Consider the following 20,490-nt stretch of genomic DNA (forward strand, 5'->3'; position numbering starts at 1 on the left):
CCATCAATCTTTACCTCATCTTGGGCAGACCATTTCCTAGCTATTCGTCCCGATTAGGCTGCCCCATTTTTAATGCATCCCATCCCACTTGAACAAAATGTCCCGTTCGGTCCCGTTTTTAGAAACGCAATGGTGGGCAACCCCCCATCTTTTCAGTTTTATTCGCATCTGGAACACTCACTTGATTAATAAGTTGTGTCCCGTTTTGGAACCATGACAAGCTGGTCACGCTATACAAAAGTATCCCTGCTCTTTAGATCTTTGAAAACTTAGTCGCTCTACCATGCAGCAAATTTAATCATAACTGAAATAATCAAGACCTACTAATATTAAAATCTATACAAAATATAACATATTACAGTCAAAGAATCAATTTTTAAATTTAAAAAAACACGCAAAAGTCCGATAAACATTAAAATGACCGATACGTCAGTGTCTCCACACGCCATGCACGGAGGTTAATAAAGTTTTTTGAGAGGTCGTACGTCACACTCACGTGACTTGCCGTCACCGTCGGCTCCACGTGGGTCTTCGAGTAGCGTTTCCTGCGAGGTGACGATTTTGTGCTCTGTTCCCAAAACAGGTAACATAAAGGCTTTTTAAATTTTTTGAGTGGACTTGCTGTGTTCGAGTTTTGTATTTTTCTTACAGAGCATGTGAAAATATTACGTTTTGTCTTAAAACTTATTTTTCTTTTTTTAATACATAGAGTAGGTTCAGGTAGACGGAGCTGAAGTTAGCTACTTAATACTGCGAGCCCTGTGAAAACTACTGGAAAACGAAATATGTGAAAGGTTTTAGCTTATACGAAGCAGTTAAAGCATTAATTTAATGTGTTTTTACCATAAATACCAATGGATGTGGTGGACTAGTGAGCCGGCTGAAGTGTCATACGCCAACATCCGCATGAGCCTCAGTATCGACCGGTGCAGTCATCTCGGCGACTTTACACGTGCATTTGATAATACAGTAGACACCGAAGCGCCCAGTTACAGGGGCGGGGCTTGTTGTGGTCCTGCTGGTCAACTTAATTGGCGAACACGTGTAAGAAACATTTTGACACAATCCCAGCAAATGTTTATGCCAAGAAATGCCACTGGATGTTACACTCTAATAGCCTTCTTATTCACGTCGGAGTACTGCGGAATCCGCGTTTCTGTGATGAAGTCTCAGCAGAAGCTGTAAGTCATGAGCGTCACAAAGCTGGAACCAGTGGCAGTGCTGTCGTCCAGAAAGCAGTTGTGTCCAAGGCCAAAGCACAACAGCACACAATTTTGTAAGGAGTGCCCCAAAACAATGGGCGAGAAAAGCAAAATGGTCTGATCAGTCATCTGTCATAGCAGTTCCTAAATCCAGATACCGTTATGTTTGATGAAAGCCAAAGGATGCCTTTAACCCAAGTTAACGGTAAACTGTTTATAAAATTACCAAGCAAATCTTCATACATAACAGTGCTCTTCATAATGTTTGGACAAAGACACCTTTTTACCTTGATTTACCCCTCTGCTCCACAGTTTAAAATTACAAATCAAACAATGTGTGGAGTACAGGTCAATTAAGGGTATGATAAATCTATATAACCCACTGGGAAACGGCTCATAAAGTGTTGTGTGCAGTTTTAGTCTCCATGTTACATAAAAGATGTAGCAGTGTTAGAGAAGCAAATAGGCTGATTTCAGGACCGTAAAGTATGACTGTGAGGAAAAAGGGATCAAAAGAGTTGAAGCTTTTCAGTTTAAGCAATCTGAGATTAACAGATGACTTGATTGAAGCGTTTAACATTGTGTACTGATTGTCATACTTGAATTTGTACTTTCTGGTGTCATACGATGGATTTATATTAATGCACACCTTTATACAATTCATTTTGTGAAAAGAAATGCACAGAGGAGTGGTCATTCCTCGCCTGTCAAACCGCCATCAGCACTAGTTTAGTGGTATTTACCTGTTGTGCAAAATTGATTTCTGTTGTCTTTTGGCATCCTTAGAGGCAATATTTATTTATTTAGATTTGATTCAATTATCTTATATATAATTCTGCCCGAAAAACCTTACAAGACCGACATCGCGGCAGGCAGCGGATTTACGGCCGCGAAAATTCAAAGAGAAAGGCGATTTCGACCGACATCCAACCCCAGCATCGTGGCAGGCGGCGGATTTACGGCCGCAAAAATTCAAAGAGAAAGGCGACTTCGATTAAAGCTCTAGAGGCCTGAAAGGCGATTTCGACTACAGCTCGAGGCCTAATTACGCATTCATTCAATACACCTATATCAGGTTTGTGGTGCTTATACTTATTACTATTCCACTCGTGCCCGTTTCATCTTACGTTGCCGAAACGGGCTCTTTGTCTAGTAGTAGATAAACTTTATTAATCCCAAGGGCAAATTCAGATGCATACAGCAGCAGAAACATAAAAAAACAAGGATACAGACTCGCAAGACAAATAATACAGCCAATCAATCAATAAATGTATATTGTGCAGATATTTCAAAATGAGCTTAAAGAGTATGTTGGAAAGAAGCATTGAATTGCCTTATAAGAGAGGGCAGAAAAGCCCCCCAGAGGTGCTTCTTAGCACACTGTGGTGGAATGAGCCTGTGGCTAAAAGTCCTCCAAGAGGGTGTTTTTCATGATGAAATCTAATTTTGCCACCATCCTGGGTTCACCCTGTGATGGAACTGACTTTCCTGATAGGTTTGTTCAGGGCATTGTCCTTCTTTTGAGCTCAAGTTAGTTCCCCAGGAGACTGCCGCATAGAACACCACACTGGATACTATGAACTGGTAGAACATTTCCAGCAGCTTGCTGCATACTTCAGAAGACCCGAGTCTCCTCAGGAAGAGTCTGCTTTGGCCCCTTCTTGTACAGCACCACAGTGTTGTCAGAGCAGTCCAATTTATTATTTATAGGTACTTGATATAAATGACAACATCCACTCCTGTGTTCTTTGGCCTCTGAATAGCGTCAGCCCCTCCAACATACACCTCGCTTGGCAATCAGTCTCCCACCTTTGCTTCACATGCTTAACGTCCAGGCCAACCATTTAACTTAACTTTGCACTCCCTCAGTAAAAGTCTACACATCCTTTGGATCTTTGTCAGGCAGTCATCTGTGGTGTGATCAGCCTTACATGTCTGGTCAGCTACATAAGAGGGGGAGTGGAATGAAGTTCAGCCTTGTAATGTTTAATTTATTTTACATTCATTGACTCGCACTAATAAGCATTTTATACCAGTTACCCTGCAGTGACATTCCTTCTAAATGATTTGTCATCTCCATTTAGAAATTGGATTCAGTTTGTATGACGGGTTTAGCTTGCAGGATCACTTTAAATTGTAGTTTGATTTGTACAGTTGTTACATTTGTAGTATTGTTTTGGTGGATGTAGTACAACAATGAGATGGCCAAGCACTGCTTACCTGCTAGTTTTTCTGTTCCCTTTACCAGGCATCATGAAGGTCAAAACTTTGAAGAAGAGATTCCGCTCTGGTTTTGTGAACTGTGAAATCCAGGAAAAAGGACATTGGGCTCCCGTAGATTTAGATCCAAGCATTTTGTCAGAGGGTGGGAGTGGCCTTGTTTGTTTTGAAGAACTCAAAGACTATAGATTAGTTCATTCTTCCAAAAAAGTAAAGAAGGAAGTAAAAAGGAAAAGAAATGTTGAAGAAAAGTTGGCTGTAGAGAAAAATGACACCGATGAAGAAGAATTGGTCGACTCGGCTCACCCACCAAAGAAAAGAAAAAAGAAGGACAAAAAAGCAATTGACTTGTGTCCGCCATTGGGCAGCGACAATAAGAGCAAATCAGATTCTAGCCAGGTATCAAAGAAAAAGAAAAAGCAACAGAAGAAAGCGGCTGAACCTCATACCCCTGCAACAGGGCAGGCACAAGAAAATAAGAAAATGAGAGCCGTTTCCCCTCCACCACGATATCCACAATCAGATATGTCTGCATGGAAGGACTTGTTTGTTCCTGAACCAGTTCTTCTGGCATTAAGTGACTTGGGTTTTGATTCACCAACCCCAATTCAAGCTCTGACTTTGCCTTCTGCGATTAGAGATAAGAGGGATGTCTTTGGGGCAGCAGAAACAGGTAAGTATTCTGTTTGCTTCATCATCAGTCTAATCATGAGAATATTTTTGCATCACTTTCCTTTAAGTACTTTAAGCTCTCCATGATCCTTTAATTTGAATGAATATTTTTAGAAAATCCATATTTAGCAAAGACCAAAAATATTAATGGGTTATTTCCCATTTGTTTAATGTGTTTTTATTATTTCAAAGCTTTTTTCCCCCAATAATTATATACAGTATCAATGAAGCGGAATTTTGTATTACAAAAATATAGTGGATGATTACTTCTTTCTTTGTATTTGTTGTCATTTAAGGTAGTGGGAAGACTCTAGCATATGGCATTCCAATGATCCATTCAATCTTGGAGTGGAAAAAGCTGAGTGAGGAAAAAAGCGCAGAAGAGGAAAGTTTTGAAAGCCAAGATGATTTGAAAGAGACATGTGACCAAGTCAGTGAAGCGGCAAGTGATACCACAGAAGAAGAAGGTGACGACAATCAGGAAGAAATAGAACCAGATCAGCTGGGCTGCGTTAAAGTAGTCGATAATGTGGTGTTTGATTTTGAAGGAAAAGAGACAACGCCCAAGTCAAAGAAGCCATTACTGGGACTTGTTTTGACCCCAACTAGGGAACTTGCTGTGCAAGTGAAAAAACACATTGATGCTGCTACAAAATTTACAGGTAAAACTATTGTAGTGTGTAGTGAAAATCAAGGGGGCAAAATCTTAAACAAAAAAAAACCTCTTCATCACAGGCATTTTTTACTTAAAAAGAAACATAATTGATGAAGACCAAAAACAAAAAAATAGTCTGCTTTCTAAGACAGGTGATTCATAAATCATAAACATTCTGTGACAGGCCAAACAGTCTGAATTTTGTTGGAATATGATTTTGAGGAGTTGATGTATTAGGATTAATCCTACACATAAATTCCGTTCATCCTGTATGGACTGCAACGGTAAGAAGGACCCTGGCAGCATAATGGAAACATCTGGTAGCATTGATTAGCTTTTCTACCTCTGGGCTCCTGGAGAATAAGTTCACTGGCAACTTTAAATTAATGGAGGAGTCCTGGGGTGTTTTTATGAGTGTGCCCTGTCAATGCATGCCATGGTGTTGTGGAGCCTTCACCCTCCACTGCCCTGGATTGGATAAAGTGGGTTTGAAAGTGGGAGAGTTTTTATTTTTGTTCCTGAGCAAAATGTGTATCTCCTGCTTTACATTTAAAATCATTTATTTAATTTATATGTTGTTCCATTTTCTGATACTAGAATTTTCGTAGTTCACGTAATTGATTAGAGTTGTTAGAAGTATATACTGTATATGTTGACCACAAATACAAGTAGACCTCACAATATTTTATTAATATGAACTTAAAATGCATGTTTTGTATAGCAAGAATATATATATATATATATATATATATATATATATATATATATATATATATATATATATATATAATATAATATATGTATGTAATGTATTTTTATTACAGCTTATTGTTTTCTTATGGCTCTAGCCACCTGAAACGCAGACCCTGTGTAAAACTACATGTTGGCTAAGATAGCTAAAATGAGCATTGCTGACATTGGAAAGGCTCTATGAAACTCTTATTTTTAAAGCTGTCATAATACCAAAAGGAAAGTCAGATATGTGGCAGTTCTATTGCTTTTAATGCAAAAAGGGACTATCGTTTGCTTGCTGTCGAGCACACATAACAGCTTCAGCACAAAGCAGCAGTCAAATTGGTTCTCTGGTTCAAGGGTGAACGTTAAGAAGCAGGTGTCTGTTTTACTAATAACAGTAAAAGCTAACAAGTAGGCTAATCTGGGAAGCGATGTGCAGAGTAGTAAAATACTAAAATACATCTGTGTATGTCTGTAGTAAACAATGGTGAAATTGGAGTGAGGTAAAGCAAGCACCCTTTTTCATTTTAATATATTTAAAAAATACACTTATATATGAATAGTGACAGCAGTATCTGAGATTTGACTAAACAGGATCTGTGATTAATGGATGTTTGGATAGTTATTATACTGCTGCGATCAAATGGAAGTCAATGAAACAGGATCTTACAGTCATATGAAAAAGTTTGGGAACCACTCTTAGCCTGCATAATAATTTACTTTCAACAAAAAAATACAGTGGTATGACTTTCATTTCCTACGAACATCTGAGTACTGGGGTGTTTTCCGAACAAAGATTTTTAGTGAAGCAGTATTTAGTTGTATGAAATTAAATCAAATGTGAAAAACTGGCTGTGCAAAAATGTAGGCCCCCTTGTAACTTTGCTGATTTGAATGCATGTAACTGCTCAATGCTGATTACTTGTAACACCAAATTTGTTGGATTAGCTCGTTAAGCCTTGAACTTCATAGACGGCAAGAACATCTTGCTGCAGATGGTGTATCTGTACATCGTTCTTCAATTCAGTGCAATTTGCACAAAGAACATCTGTATGGCAGGGTGATGAGAAAGAAGCACTCACGCCACAAACAGAGTCGCTTGTTGTATGCCAATGCTCATTTAGACAAGCCAGATTAATTTTGGAACAAAGTGCTTTGGACTGATGAGACAAAAATTGAGTTATTTGGTCATAACAAAAAGCACTTTGCATGGCGGAAGAAGAACACCGCATTCCAAGAAAAACACCTGCTACCTACTGTCAAATTTGGTGGAGGTTCCATCATGCTGTGGGGCTGTATGGCTAGTTCAGGGACTGGGGCCCTTGTTAAAGTTGAGGGTTGGATGAGTTCAACCCAATATCAACAAATTATTCAGGATAATGTTCAAGCATCAGTCACAAAGTTGAAGTTACGCAGGGGTTGGAGATTCCAACAAGACAATGACCCAAAACACAGTTCGAAATCTACAAAGGCAATCATGCAGAGGGAGAAGTACAATGTTCTGGAATGGCCATCACAGTCCCTTGACTTGAATATCATCGAAAATCTATGGGATGTATTGAAGCAGGCTGTCCATGCTCAGCAGCCATCAAATTGAACTGAACTGGAGAGATTATGTATGGAAGAATGGTCAAAAATACCTCCATCTAGAATCCAGACACTCATCAAAGGCTATAGTAGGACAGCGTCTAGAGGCTGTTATATTTGTAAAAGGAGACTCGACTAAGTATTGATGTCATATCTCTGTAGGGGTGCCCAAATTTATACACCTGTCTAATTTTGTTATGATATGCCAATGATAAACAAAAAAACAAAGAATTAAAAAGGTCCCCAAACTTTTTCATATGACTGTAAGTATAAGGAAGGCAATTTTTATTTCTATGTCTGATCTAATCCAATGTTGCCTAAACAAAATGGGTGATTGATGTTTTACTCTGATTTCATGGCCAGACTTGGATTTACATACAGATAAACCTTGCAGGCACCAGAGAGATATCCAGCAAAAATCCAGAAGTAGTGCCATGAGAAATTTCAGTGTGGTTGAATAAGTGGGGGGAGATTTACTCATTAAAGGTTTTGTTGATATTAATATTTTCATTAAATATCAACATTTTGATATCCTAAAATGTAATGTGCGCATTGCTTATTCTATTCTTTCTTTAGGTATCAAGACTGCAATTGTTGTTGGGGGAATGGCTCCTCAGAAGCAAAAAAGAGTATTAAACCATAAGCCAGACATTGTGGTCGCAACACCTGGGCGACTCTGGGAGCTAGTTAAGGAAAAACATCCACATCTCACAAATCTCAGGGAACTGCGGTATGTTGCTGATGGTAAACAAACTAAATAGCTTGCAAATCTTCAGTGCTATTGTTTGATCAGACACTTTTTTGTTGTTAGTTCTTGTTCAAATACATTTCTGGTTAAGAAGAAGACCAATTGTTCCTTTCTGAGACACACTGATTAAACAACATCTCAACTTCTGAATTTTTAGAACTGTCCAAAAAGTCAGTTTTGAACATATGTGCCCTCACCATTGTTTTAAATATTTAAAACATCCTTTTTGATTTTTTTTCATCAGTATTTTCAATAATAAATTCTCTCTCTGTATTCCCTTTAAAGGGTGTCATGTTGGCACAGTTGTTAGTGCTGCTGTCTCACATATCCTTGAACCCTAACCCAATCCCGATATAAAGTTTGTAAATTCTCCCCATGTCTGATTGGGAACACCCACATCTCTAAAGGACTGCGTATTATGTTTGATTGCTGTTTCTGTATTTGCTCTCTGTGTAAGTCTGACTAAGGATGTCTATGCAACTGGGCCCTATGATGAACTGGCTCCGTGCCCAGGACTGGTTCCTGCCTTGTGTAATATTGTCGGAATAGGCGACAGCCACCCACAACCCTGAATTAGATTAACTGTGTTTATTAATAAAGTATCTTTATCTATCTATCTATCTATCTATCTATCTATCTATCTATCTATCTATCTATCTATCTATCTATCTATCTATCTATCTATCTATCCAGACAGACAGACAGACAGACAGACAGACAATGTTCTATTTTTTTTTAAGAAGTGGGGATATTTGGCCTTTTATACTTTAATTGAACTAGTCTTTTAATCAGTTTCAAACTTCTGTCTGGTATAGTGAATTTGCAACACAGTTTTTCTCTTTTTCATTTTATAGTGCATACTGTATTTTTGCATTCAAAATTAGCTTCTGGGAAATAATTATGCAGATATATAATTTTATTTCAGCATGTTTTCATACCTGACTTAATTGAGTCTCTTTTATAGCAGCCTCTGTTGGACCCTTGAGCAAGGCCCTTAACCTGCAATTGCTTTGTCTTGACTATGACGTTAATCTGCATCCAACCCGGCAGGCAGGCCTTCTAACCTGCAGGGAAAAACCTGGGGGTTGGTGACAGAATTTGCATTCCAGACACCATAAAAAACCTCACACTGTTCTATTCCATTTGAAGTAGTGTGGTGCTGAGGTGTTGTCACCTATTGTCTGGCTGCACTCTGGTCCTAATCTGAGATCCTGAGGTGGTTTGTCATGTGGTGGGTACGGCAATGCACTGTATCAGCGTATGCTCCTAACCTCGTCCTCCTCTCTTGGACCCTTCAGCAAGGCCCTTAACCTTCAATTGCTTTGTCTTGGGTATGACATTAATCTGTATCCAACCCTGCAAGCAGGTCCTCCAACTTACAGGGAAATCTTGGGGGCTGGTGACAGGATTGGCACTCCAGCCACTTTAAAAAATCTCACACTGTTCCACTCCATTCAAACTAGTGTGGTGCTGAGGTGTCACCTGTTGCATTGCTGCTGGGTGAGACAACACACTGCATCATTACATGCTCCCAACCTTTCCTCCTCATGTTTAAAGCCTTTTAAAGAGCATATGAAGCTTTTATTAAGTGGCAGATAAGTGCCTGCAGTCACTATATTTCCATTCACAATGGTGGGTTAATCACAACATGAATACAAGATTTTAAATAGTAGAAAACTATTGTTCACGTGTCCAGGTCCCCTAGACGCTGTAAAAACTAAATTGGAAAGGCGGGAAGCATGCAAGGAACTAATTTACAGACGTGAGTTAATCACCGAGACTTAAGTTACAGTGTTGCTCTGGCCCTGCAAGGCAAATTGTTCCCAGCCTAGCTTTGTTATACTGTGACCAGTGTGTACCCTAAAATATGAAGAAGAGCAATAACTTTTAAAATGACAATAGGCAAATCCATTACTGTACGTTTTAGCATGAACATTTTGTTTATTCCTAAATTTCTGAAGAGCTGTTTATGATTGGATGGAAGAAAATTTCAGTTTGGCAGCTATTCAAGTAATTTTTACATTTATTGTATCATCTTAAAAGAGGCACATAAGACATTTTACAAATGAAAATAGACTATTTAAGACATCGAGCTTGTTTAGTTAATGGTTGCCCATTTCTCATACAGACTTTAGAAGCTGTCCAGATTTCTGGTTCAGTTTTTTGTAGATTCCCATATCAATTTTGAAAATGAATCAATTCTATTTTTGTCCTTGGGTTCCTCCATGAAAATTAAACTAATACTGTGTTTGTTTTTTGTAATAATAAAGCTTTACATTTTTTTATACTGTTTTATAGGTGCCTTGTTATTGATGAAGCTGACCGGATGGTAGAGAAGGGACACTTTGCAGAGCTTTCTGAGCTTCTTGAGGTGCTCAGAACCTTTCAGTTTAACCCAAAAAGGCAACACTTTGTGTTCTCAGCAACACTAACTTTGGTTCATGAAACACCAATGCGAGTGCTTCAGAAGAAAGGTAAACAGATGGATAGCGACACCAAACTCGGTATGCTAATGAAAAAAGTAGGCATCAGAACAAAGCCTAAGATTGTTGACTTGACAAGAAAAGAGGCCACAGTAGAAACTCTTACAGAGACTGCTTTATATTGTGACACGGATGAAAAGGACTTCTACCTGTATTATTTCTTGCTTCAGCATCCAGGTAGAACATTGGTGTTTGCTAATAGCATTGACTGTGTCAAACGTCTGTATACACTGTTGAGTATTCTGGAATGCAGTCCTCTTACTTTACATGCCAATATGCATCAGAAGCAGAGACTGAAGAACTTGGAGCGCTTTGCAGAGAGGAGCAGGTAAGAGTTTTGTTAATGTATGGTCAGTTATGTATTGCACAAGTTGTATGTATATATAGTAATATGCTTATTTATATTACTTGGTTGCTTAGGTTTTTGATTCCAGACATTTACACATTTAAAATATGTGCAATTTAATAATTTAAAAGGTACTGCTTCTGCCTAATGCAATTTGTAAATCAAACACTCATTTGTACTTCAGTTTTTTTTTAATCCATTTATTCCAGCATAGGGTCATGGGATACCAAAGTGTATTTACTCCATGAGCATTGCCTGTAAGACAAGTCAGGAACCATGGAGATACAGTCCATCATAGAGCACACTTGTGTATAAACCCACACTCCATTATACCAAACATTTTAGAATGGACGATCCAACTCAGCTTACATATCTTTGGGCTGTACAGAAACCCAGAGTGGAGAACAAAATGATACTAGGAACTGTAAAGATTCTTCAGGTAGAATGCAGGCCAGGATTGAACTCAGAATTTTGGAGCTGTGACGCACCAGCTTTAACTGCTGTGTCACCATGCAGCCTGAGCAACAAATGTATAAGAAGCTTTCTCGGTGTGTACGGTGAAGCAGTTGTAGGTACTGAACTGATTTATTGGTGGTTTATAGTTCAAATATTCGACAAAAGGCTAGGTGTTTACATTATGTACTGTAAGATAACACTCCTATTAAGTAGAAATTTTATTTTCTTCCTCTTGTAAAATTAAAACTTTTCTCCTGGGTTGCAGCTTCTCACAGGATTGGCATTACATGTAGAAATTTTATTAAACTATTTTATCCCTTGTGGCCACTAAGTTGAAATTCATCATCATGGTTGTTTTTGAAGAATTAAATTTCAGTTCTGGGCATTCCAAAAAAAAAATTGGAACATTTTTTAGAAGGAATAATTAAAAAATTGCATTTTTCTTAAAATTAACTTTATTAACATTGAATAAGCTTATAAACTCAGAATATCTGCTTATAATATCTGGTGTTCTTCCCCAAAGTGCCTTTTACAGTCCCAGTAGTAAATGCACAAACACATTTATTAAATTATGTGTGCTCTAATTGTTTTGTAGCTTCATATACCGAGATTGACTTGTTAATTTATGGCAAATGTAGTCTATCTATCGTTCAAGCGCAGCCATACCACATACACTTCCGAACAGGTCATCCACCTAAGCTCAGCATGTTTCGCCCCAGCCAGTGCTTGGATGGAAAACCATCTAGGAAAAGCTTGAGTTGCTGCTGGGAGATATGTTGGTGAGGCCAGCAGGGGGTGCTTACCCTGTTGTCTGAATGTGGATCCCAATGCAGTGATGTGGGAACTACTATAAAAATGGCACCATCCTTCAGATAAGACCTACAACTGAGGTCCTGATGCTCTGTGATCATAAAAGATCCCTGGGCATCCATCGTAAAGAGTAGGGTGTATCCTGGTGTCCAGGCTAAATTGCCCATCATGGCCTAGTCATTGTGGCCCCCTAATCATCCCCTGTCTCTAAATGGCTGTCTCTCTCCTCTTCACCACCTAACCGCTAATGTCGCATCATCTAAGTGGATGCTACACATCAGTGGTGGTTGAAGTGGCTCCCCAAGTGCTTTGAGTAGTGAGAAAAGATCTATATTGATATAGATAGCTATAGATTCTTAGTGAAGGGTAGGGGTCCAAACACAATACAAGTCCTGGCTTCAAATAAAGGGGCTTTTATTACAAATACCTTGAATAAAATTGACAAGTAAGTGGTATTCTTCCTTTCCTCTCCCTCTCTGCTACTCCTCCAAGGGGAGTGGTACCTGTTTCTGCTTCTGGCTCCAACTCACCTGTACAAAGAAGTGCGGGAGTACTTCTGGGGCCAGGGCTTCACCCTTTGGAAGTACTTCTGGGCCATATGGAAGTCCCAAATAGCAGGGGTGTAACTTAATGAAGCATCACCAAGCAGCACTCACAGACCCCCAGCAGGGCTCAGCTACCAGACTACAATTCCTGGCATTCCCTGCAAGTGTCCAAACAGGTTCTGTTATCCAGGGTTGCTGCCATCTAGTGTACGAGGTGAGACAATAGTGCTCTCCCCTATACCTTCCATGTTTTGAACATCCCATTCAGTTAAGGACCCCAAACCAATTCTGGCTGGGACGTTGCCCCCAGCATGTTGCTCCTCACAATGTACATAAATAAAACATGGTGTGAGCATTCATTGAGAAAAAAAAGAAAATATGAACCAATACATTGTGTGTTTGATACAGTGCATCGGAAAGTATTCACAGCGCGTCACTTTTTCCACATTTTGTTATGTTACAGCCTTATTCCAAAATGGATTAAATTCATTTTTTTCCTCAGAATTCTACACACAACACCCCATAATGACAACGTGAAAAAAGTTTACTTGAGGTTTTTGCAAATTTATTAAAAATAAAAAACTGAGAAATCACATGTACATAAGTTGGGACATTCAAAGCAGCAGAATTTTTTCTGTAACCTTCCCCAGATTTGTGCCTTGAGACAATCCTGTCTCGGAGGTCTACAGACAATTCCTTTGACTTCATGCTTGGTTTGTGCTCCGACATGAACTGTCAACTGTGGGACCTTATATAGACAGGTGTGTGCCTTTCCAAATCATGTCCAATCAACTGAATTTACCACAGGTGGACTCCAATGAAGCTGCAGAAACATCTCAAGGATGATCAGGGGAAACAGGAGGCACCTGAGCTCAATTCTGAGCTTCATGGCAAAGGCTGTGAATACTTATGTACATGTGCTTTCTCAATTTTTTTATTTTTAATAAATTTGCAAAAACCTCAAACTTTTTTCACGTTGTCATTATGGGGTGTTGTGTGTAGAATTCTGAGGAAAAAAATGAATTTAATCCATTTTGGAGTAAGGTTGTAACATAAAATGTAGAAAATGTGATGTGCTGTGAATACTTTACTGTATATAATTATAAGCAGTGTATGAAGTTTGTGTGTTAAACCTTGAAAACATTTTTAATTACTTTATTTACCAGTTTTGTTGTTTTTTTTTCTATTTCTCCTAGCTGTGTGTTTCTCACAACAGATGTTGCTGCTCGAGGACTTGACATACCAGATATTGATCATGTCATCCATTATCAGGTAAAAAAACAAATACTGAACATGAAATGACTAAATATAAGCAGCTTTATGCAACTTCTGATTGCATCCCACTAATGTTGCAATCAACTGTGTGGCTAATATTTCAGTGCACAACACTCAGGGTGCGCCTTCTCCCTGTGAATGGGTTCTCTTAATCAGATCCACTACTCAAGACTCCTTACTGTACTTTGCTTTTTATGTTTATTGCCTTTTACAAAACCAAAGTGCAGTTACCATTGTTAGACAATGAAACATTAACAGATATGCCTATCAGTATATTCATTTTGTAAATTCAACAATATCCCACAGCTGCACTTAAAATGTATTAGTATTAAAAAATCGTTTTTGAAAATTTTTTTTTTCTGAAAATAAATATGTGGCTTATATGCACAGTTTGAGACATTTTCTTAAGTTCTATAATGCATGAATACTTCAAAGAAATTAGTTGATGATAATTGATTTGTCACAAAAATAACTTTTTTTAAAATCAGTTTTTAAATTTACTTTATTTACTTAAAATTGTGTGCCATTTTTTCGTGCTAGGTTCCAAGAACATCTGAGACCTATGTTCATCGGAGTGGTAGGACGGCCCGAGCAATGAAAAAGGGACTCACTCTCCTCCTGATAGGCCCAGATGATATGCTAAATTTTAGAAAAATTTATCGAACATTGGGAAAAGATGAATCGCTTCCACAGTTCCCAACAGAAGTCAAATGCATGGCTGCAATAAAAGTAAGTTGAGGAGAATAATTTTATTATTGTTTTACCAAAACAGAAAACATGATTGGATTATAGTACTGCATTTATAATGAGAGAATAAATAAGCAAGTTAATTAGTTATTTCCAAATATCTTTGGATTATATAATAAAAGTCTAAGCATCTCAAAATACAGGTTTATCGTAAAAAAAAATCAAAATATCACTATGATTTTAGAAATTTGACCCCTTTAAGAAATTCCGTTTTTTAGTATAAAGGAACTTCTCATCTAGTGCCAAGTCGTAGTTACTCTCCTTTTGAGAGTGTATTTCCATCTTTATAAGCAGTGGTGGTGCCAGAAAGCTCTGATCTCACTTTGCCACAGTCTGTAGCTCCATCACCACCAAAACCCTTTCCCTTGGAGTATCTCATATCCTTAATACTTAAATCCTTAAATTTCCCATTGGGATTAATAAAGTATCTATCTATCTATCTACTGAAATTCCTTAACTTTGCAGGCTCTTAAGTGTTCTACACAGTCACCCTATTAATGTGACCTGTTTCCCTATTGAGCTTACTTTTGTCTTCCAAGATACCTTTCTGTTCTTCCCCTTACTTGTATGTAATTATAGTTACATCCTCCCAGATTTAGTCCTGTTGATTTCTCTCTTCAAACTCCTTTTCTCTTACGGACTAGTGAAATGTTGTACAGTCATCCTGATCTGTTAATTCTCATATCAGTTCTATTCCAATGATATGCAGCTGTACATGTTCTTCCCTCCAGAGGACCACATGGTCTTGGCTAAAATATTGGCGTGTCTTACTGACATCTCAACCAGGATTAAGGAACAGCATCTCCAGTTTAACATTGTAAGGAGCAAGATCCCATCAGGGAACAGCTCCATATTAAGCATGAACAAATCATTAAGTGCTGTTTTAAAAGAAACAGTGGTAGTGCAAGTAAAAGGCTAAAGCAGAGACTAACGTATGCATTTTTAACCGAAAATGTAGCCTTAGGAACTTGTCATGTGGGTTCATGTTCTAGGAATTCTTAGTTTTGGATCTTTTTGCTTTTTAGTTTGTTGATCACTCTTTACAGGGCTATAATGAGTGTGCTTATTTGATTTGAAAAAAAGTTGTCATTGTTTCCTATATTTGTTCTAATGAAAAACTGATCACAAAAAATATTCATTAACATATGTATTACTGTCTAAGACCAAGAAAAATGAAGACATATAAATTGTATTTACAGGAGCGTGTTAAATTGGCTCGAGATATAGAAAAAATTGAGTATCATACTAATCGAGAAAAGCAGCATGATTCATGGTTTAAGAAAGCAGCAGAAGCATTAGAAATGGAACTGGATGATGACATCTTAATAGGTAAGTACAGCACAAAGGGATGTGTTGTGGAGTTGTATTTTTTTGAATTCAAAGGTTTGCATTGTAATATCTAGCAAAGTTTTGCATTAACAGCATATTCTAAGACTTTAGAGTTGAGTCATTAGCTGTTAAATTATGTTAGGTTTTGAAGATCGTATTAAGACCAGCAATGATGTATGGAGTGGAGACATGGGCAGTAAAAGGAGAGCAAGAGAAGAAGTTAATTAGATGTGTCAGAAAAGAGAACGTGGAGATACAGAAAATGACAGAGTAAGAAATGAGATAATCAGAGGTACAACAAAAGTGGGAGAGATGCGTGAGAAGGTACAAGAAAGTGAGTTGAAGTGGTCTGCACATGTGATGAGGAGAGACAATGAATATGTGGGCAAAAGAGTGATGGAAATAGAAGTACAGAGGAAGAGAAAGTAAGGAAGGCCAAATCCGAGGTGGATGGATAAAGTAAAAGAAAATCTGAAGCAAAAGGGCTTGACTGGTGAAGGAGGTGTGGGACTGAGCTGTATGGAGAAGACTGATCAAGCACATTGACCCCACATAGAAGTGGGAAAAGATAAAAATCATTAGCTATTGAAAACATTATTACTAAAGAGTATTACTTAAGATGAGAGTTGAAATTACTTCAAATGTTATATCACAAACTCATGGTGCTTTAATTTTACAAATCTGCCCTTCCTTTTTCACATTTGTCCTAACTTTGGGGCTTCTTGTGTGAAATCAAACTTGTCAGTTTTTCATGAGTTCTTTATGTCAGAACTCCTGTTAAACCAAACGGCATGCAAGCAACAATATACAAAGGAAACAAAATTTTTGGGCACAGCTTTCTTTGTGTTATAAGGCACTCCGTTCTTTTCAATACACATCTTAGTTTATAAACTTATCAGACATGAGGAAACCAGAGGAAAAAATGAAAATATTAACATAGCTTGTGCCTGCTAAGCCCAAATATTACAATATTTTCTCTCTTAGAAATCCAGAGGGTTTTATCCTGTACCAAAGACAACAAACTGAAGAGATGTATACTAAAATAACAACATGTAGTATGTAAATGTGTCAAAAAGCAAGTGTATACAGAATAAAACAAGTATTACTTCAGTTGTACAGAACAAATCAAAAAAGGGCCAGAACAAATTAAAGCAGGAGTCACCACTTCATAAGAGTGTGCAGAGGGGTGACAGGGAGCGGAATGTGAATCCTTTTAATTCCATTTTGCTGTGGCATTTTACCTAAGCAGTCAAGACTGTAGATGGCTTAGCAGACTTTTTGTTGTCTTGTTTTTATATTGTCTCCACTTGGGCTGGATTTGAATTATTTATAAAACAATAACCAAATGATGGTATCCATACTGAATTTTGAAAATGAAGTCAAACAACTAGCCACTCAGAGTAATGTTTGACGTGCATTGCCATTGCTGCCAGGTGAAAAATGTCCATCATGTCCCATATTCCCTTAAGACTGTTGACAGGATTTCAAAGCCCACCTCTGTTGCCCTGGCTAGCCATACTTTTTATTAGCAGAAGTAATGTTTATTATGTATTGAGTATTAATTGTTCTTTTTTTTTTTTTTTTTTAAGGAAGTAAAAAGGGAAGGGATGAATACGAGGACAAGCAAAGAGAGAAGATGCTTAAAGGCATGAAGAAGACCCTAAAACATTTTCTTTCACAGCCCATCTTCAAGCACACAATGAAAACGAAGTACCCAACTCAGTCTGGGAAGCTCGTCCTGCCAGACCTACCTTTGTTAAAAGGGCACACTGCTCTAAGCACAGTTGCTGAACATAAAAGCAAAAAATTGGAATTGAAAAAACAGAAAAAACAGTTAACTCCTAAAAAGAAAGAGAAAATGTAAAAAGTATTAAAGAGGTAATAATCATTGTAAGACTTTAAATAAAGTTTTAATAGTGTTATGACTCATAGTTTGTAGGTTAAGCTTGAGAAAAATTGCACCCCTTTTTTGTGGTGAGTTTACTGAACATTTTCAATTCTGTACCACAGTTTTACCATATTAATCTTTCAACAAATAGTTATTGAAACTGTAAATGTTTTATATGTATATACTACACATAATACGGATACACTGAACTGTATGCTGTTTTAGTCATTGCTAGATAAAGAAATATAATTTACTGTTACAATGATTACGATACAATTACTTATTTGGAAGAGAAATGTGGAAAACAACCATTTGTATCCACTTTTAATGTTTTTGTATGTTTTGTAATTAATATCACATCAATAGTTTGAGACTCTGAGATCATAATACCTGCTAAATTAAGAGAAGCTGAATTGCTGCTCAGATGCTTGCTGTAAAGTGGAAACTTGTTTTTGCATAATGTATATCTTATTATAAAGTATGCATTTGTCTAACCAAAGTTTGTGTTAATCATTTACAACTGCAGGACTTGCATTTTTAATGTCCTGCGAGGATTAATAAAAAAATGGTGATTTGAACTTTGTTTCATTTCTTGATTGAGCGCTTCCATTACAGATTTGCCAGTACTGAATCTCTTGTAGTGGTTCTTGTTACTGTGATCGCCGATTACCGTAAGCATAGCACTGGCATTTGACTTTTAGAATCTCCTTAATTTTAACAGGTTCTAAATCCGGACTTGTAAAACTACAGCCTGCGAGACAGATCTGGTCCATGGCTTGGGTGCAAGGGGCCTGTTAGCTTCTTGTGGAAATCAGTACTATACCTCGTCAGGTGTTCTTAACACAGTAATATGAGGGGCGTTCAGATATACAGTAAACAGGAATTTGAGCTACACTTTAGAAGTCTTTTGACTGCATGATGACCCATTCTTGCACAGCATCAATAACCTCCTCATTCGACTTGAATTTCTTCCCTCCTAAAAATTCCTTAACCGGACCAAAGACATGATAGTCCATCTCTGAATGACTTGCAACAATCATACACTCTAGACCAACAGAGACACTCATCCCCAAACTACAGTAAAATGTAATGTAATAATAATTTGCTGCGTAACACTACTGTGTACCTCCTGCTCTGACATGTTGATTATAACTGACAGGAAGGGGGGAAAAAGCAGCGAGCACTACTAACGACAAGTTCAAACATGCATGCGTTCGTCCAGGAGTCATGTCTACCTCGCACTCTTTATAAGAACAGAGCATGAAAATTCCTGTTTATTATTGAATGCCCCTCGTACTACAGTAGGCAGAATATTTAATTAAATAAACCAAACTTTTACCATACCCACTACAGTGCTACATGCAGTCCCATTTTGTATGTGTTTAGCTGTTTGCTGGCTTTTATTTTATGTACCGGTATGTGTTTTTCAAACAAAATGAATTTGTGCATGGCTGATTTTACCAGCAATTGACTTGGTAGACAACTACACTCCTGAGAGTGGAACTTTGAGTGCGACTCCAGGTCTGTGTGCAAATCGCTATAAAGCGTGCTGCTTACAAATGTGAAAAAAGGGAGTTGGAATAAGTACAGTTTCTGGTAACGGAGTGACCAAATGGATTATTCCTTTACTACAAGCCTGTGTGTCTGGTGGCACAAGAAGTAAAATGCACTTATTGGCAGCGGCAGTTCAGCTGTGCTTTCAGGCACTTAGTGGGGTTTTCAAATGCTTCATCACTGCATCAGAACAGGAGGATTGCCCATTTCAGTTTTGGTATAGTGTTACTACTTCATCTTTTCTCCATTTTTTTAAACTGTGCAATAATCAGAGTCTGTTGCAACAAGCAAAGCCTGTTCATTTCTACAATTTAAAGGATCAGTGATCAAATGGAAGTGAGACTGCACCACAGATGTTGCTCAGGTTGTCATTGTTTGATGTGCATTTAAAATTCACTATCAAGACCTTAGGCTCCACAAAATACAGTTTGTAATTTTTTCCATCTCCTTTACCAATTAATGTGGACAATGTTTCAGATGTTTTGCAGCTAAAAGTAACAATTCCAGTGAAATTGTGAACTTAAAAATAAGTGTACCAAAGTTTCTTTGCTTGATTTCTACAAACTGCACATTACTCAGAATTTCATTCCAAAACTTTGCAAGCAAGTATTCCTGCCACTTTGGTTCACAGAATACATAATTTTTAGCACAGTGGCTTTATATCTACTGGAAAGGAATGATGCTGATACTTCCAGTTTTAGTGACCAAAAGGTAACATGTCTGATATACACTTCAGCTATGTGCGTTTATGACTAACACACGAGAGGTCACATATCATAATGACCCAATATACCACAGCGCAATGGCACCAAATGCCCGAGCGTGCTGCTTTAGTAAGACTCTCTGACTGTCTCCCATTCCCAACTGTTTCCTGTGGTTTTCTCTAGTAATACAATTCTTCCTCTTTTAGTTTTTCTCTCCTCCTCACCCACCTCATCCTCTCCAAATATATCTCTCTACACCGTCAACCTTGTACTTACCCCATCCTACCCCTCAGAATGTTTAACATTTCTAATTTTTTTTTCTTTGATAGACATCAGACAGAGAAAAAATAAATTATAAGCAGGATATTACAACAAGCAAATAAACATTATAAAAAGGACAGCTCATTTTAATTTTTATACTTCCTGCAGAGATTTCTCTTGAAGCGGTTGGCATCTTTTTACACCTATCATGTTATTTACATTAAAAAGCCTAACTAGTGACACTTTGCAAAGCACATGATTCATATACAGTAG

At 37.8% G+C, this 20,490-nt stretch overlaps 1 protein-coding gene across 1 annotated transcript; it reads left to right on the forward strand.

Moving 5' to 3' along the window:
• Positions 1–491: 491 nt before the first annotated feature.
• ddx24 (DEAD (Asp-Glu-Ala-Asp) box helicase 24) lies at positions 492–18,276 on the forward strand. The gene is made up of 9 exons (XM_028821439.2): positions 492–583; positions 3,451–4,095; positions 4,391–4,756; positions 7,648–7,801; positions 10,118–10,630; positions 13,656–13,731; positions 14,275–14,463; positions 15,681–15,810; positions 17,400–18,276. The coding sequence occupies exons 2-9, from the start codon at positions 3,456–3,458 to the stop codon at positions 17,672–17,674; spliced, it is 2,343 nt and encodes a 780-aa protein (XP_028677272.1). The 5' UTR covers positions 492–583; positions 3,451–3,455; the 3' UTR covers positions 17,675–18,276.
• Positions 18,277–20,490: the final 2,214 nt, after the last annotated feature.

This window comes from Erpetoichthys calabaricus, chromosome 16, assembly GCF_900747795.2.
Source record: "Erpetoichthys calabaricus chromosome 16, fErpCal1.3, whole genome shotgun sequence".
Classification (NCBI taxonomy): Eukaryota; Metazoa; Chordata; class Cladistia; order Polypteriformes; family Polypteridae; genus Erpetoichthys; species Erpetoichthys calabaricus.

Bases quoted from the DNA above. Each gene is read 5' to 3' on its own strand.
- ddx24 (XM_028821439.2), top strand. From the start codon at position 3,456: ATGAAGGTCAAAACTTTGAAGAAGAGATTCCGCTCTGGTTTTGTGAAC. The intron at 4,096-4,390 runs GTAAGTATTCTG...TTGTCATTTAAG, and splicing joins CTTTGGGGCAGCAGAAACAG to GTAGTGGGAAGACTCTAGCA. The intron at 15,811-17,399 runs GTAAGTACAGCA...TTTTTTTTTAAG, and splicing joins GGATGATGACATCTTAATAG to GAAGTAAAAAGGGAAGGGAT.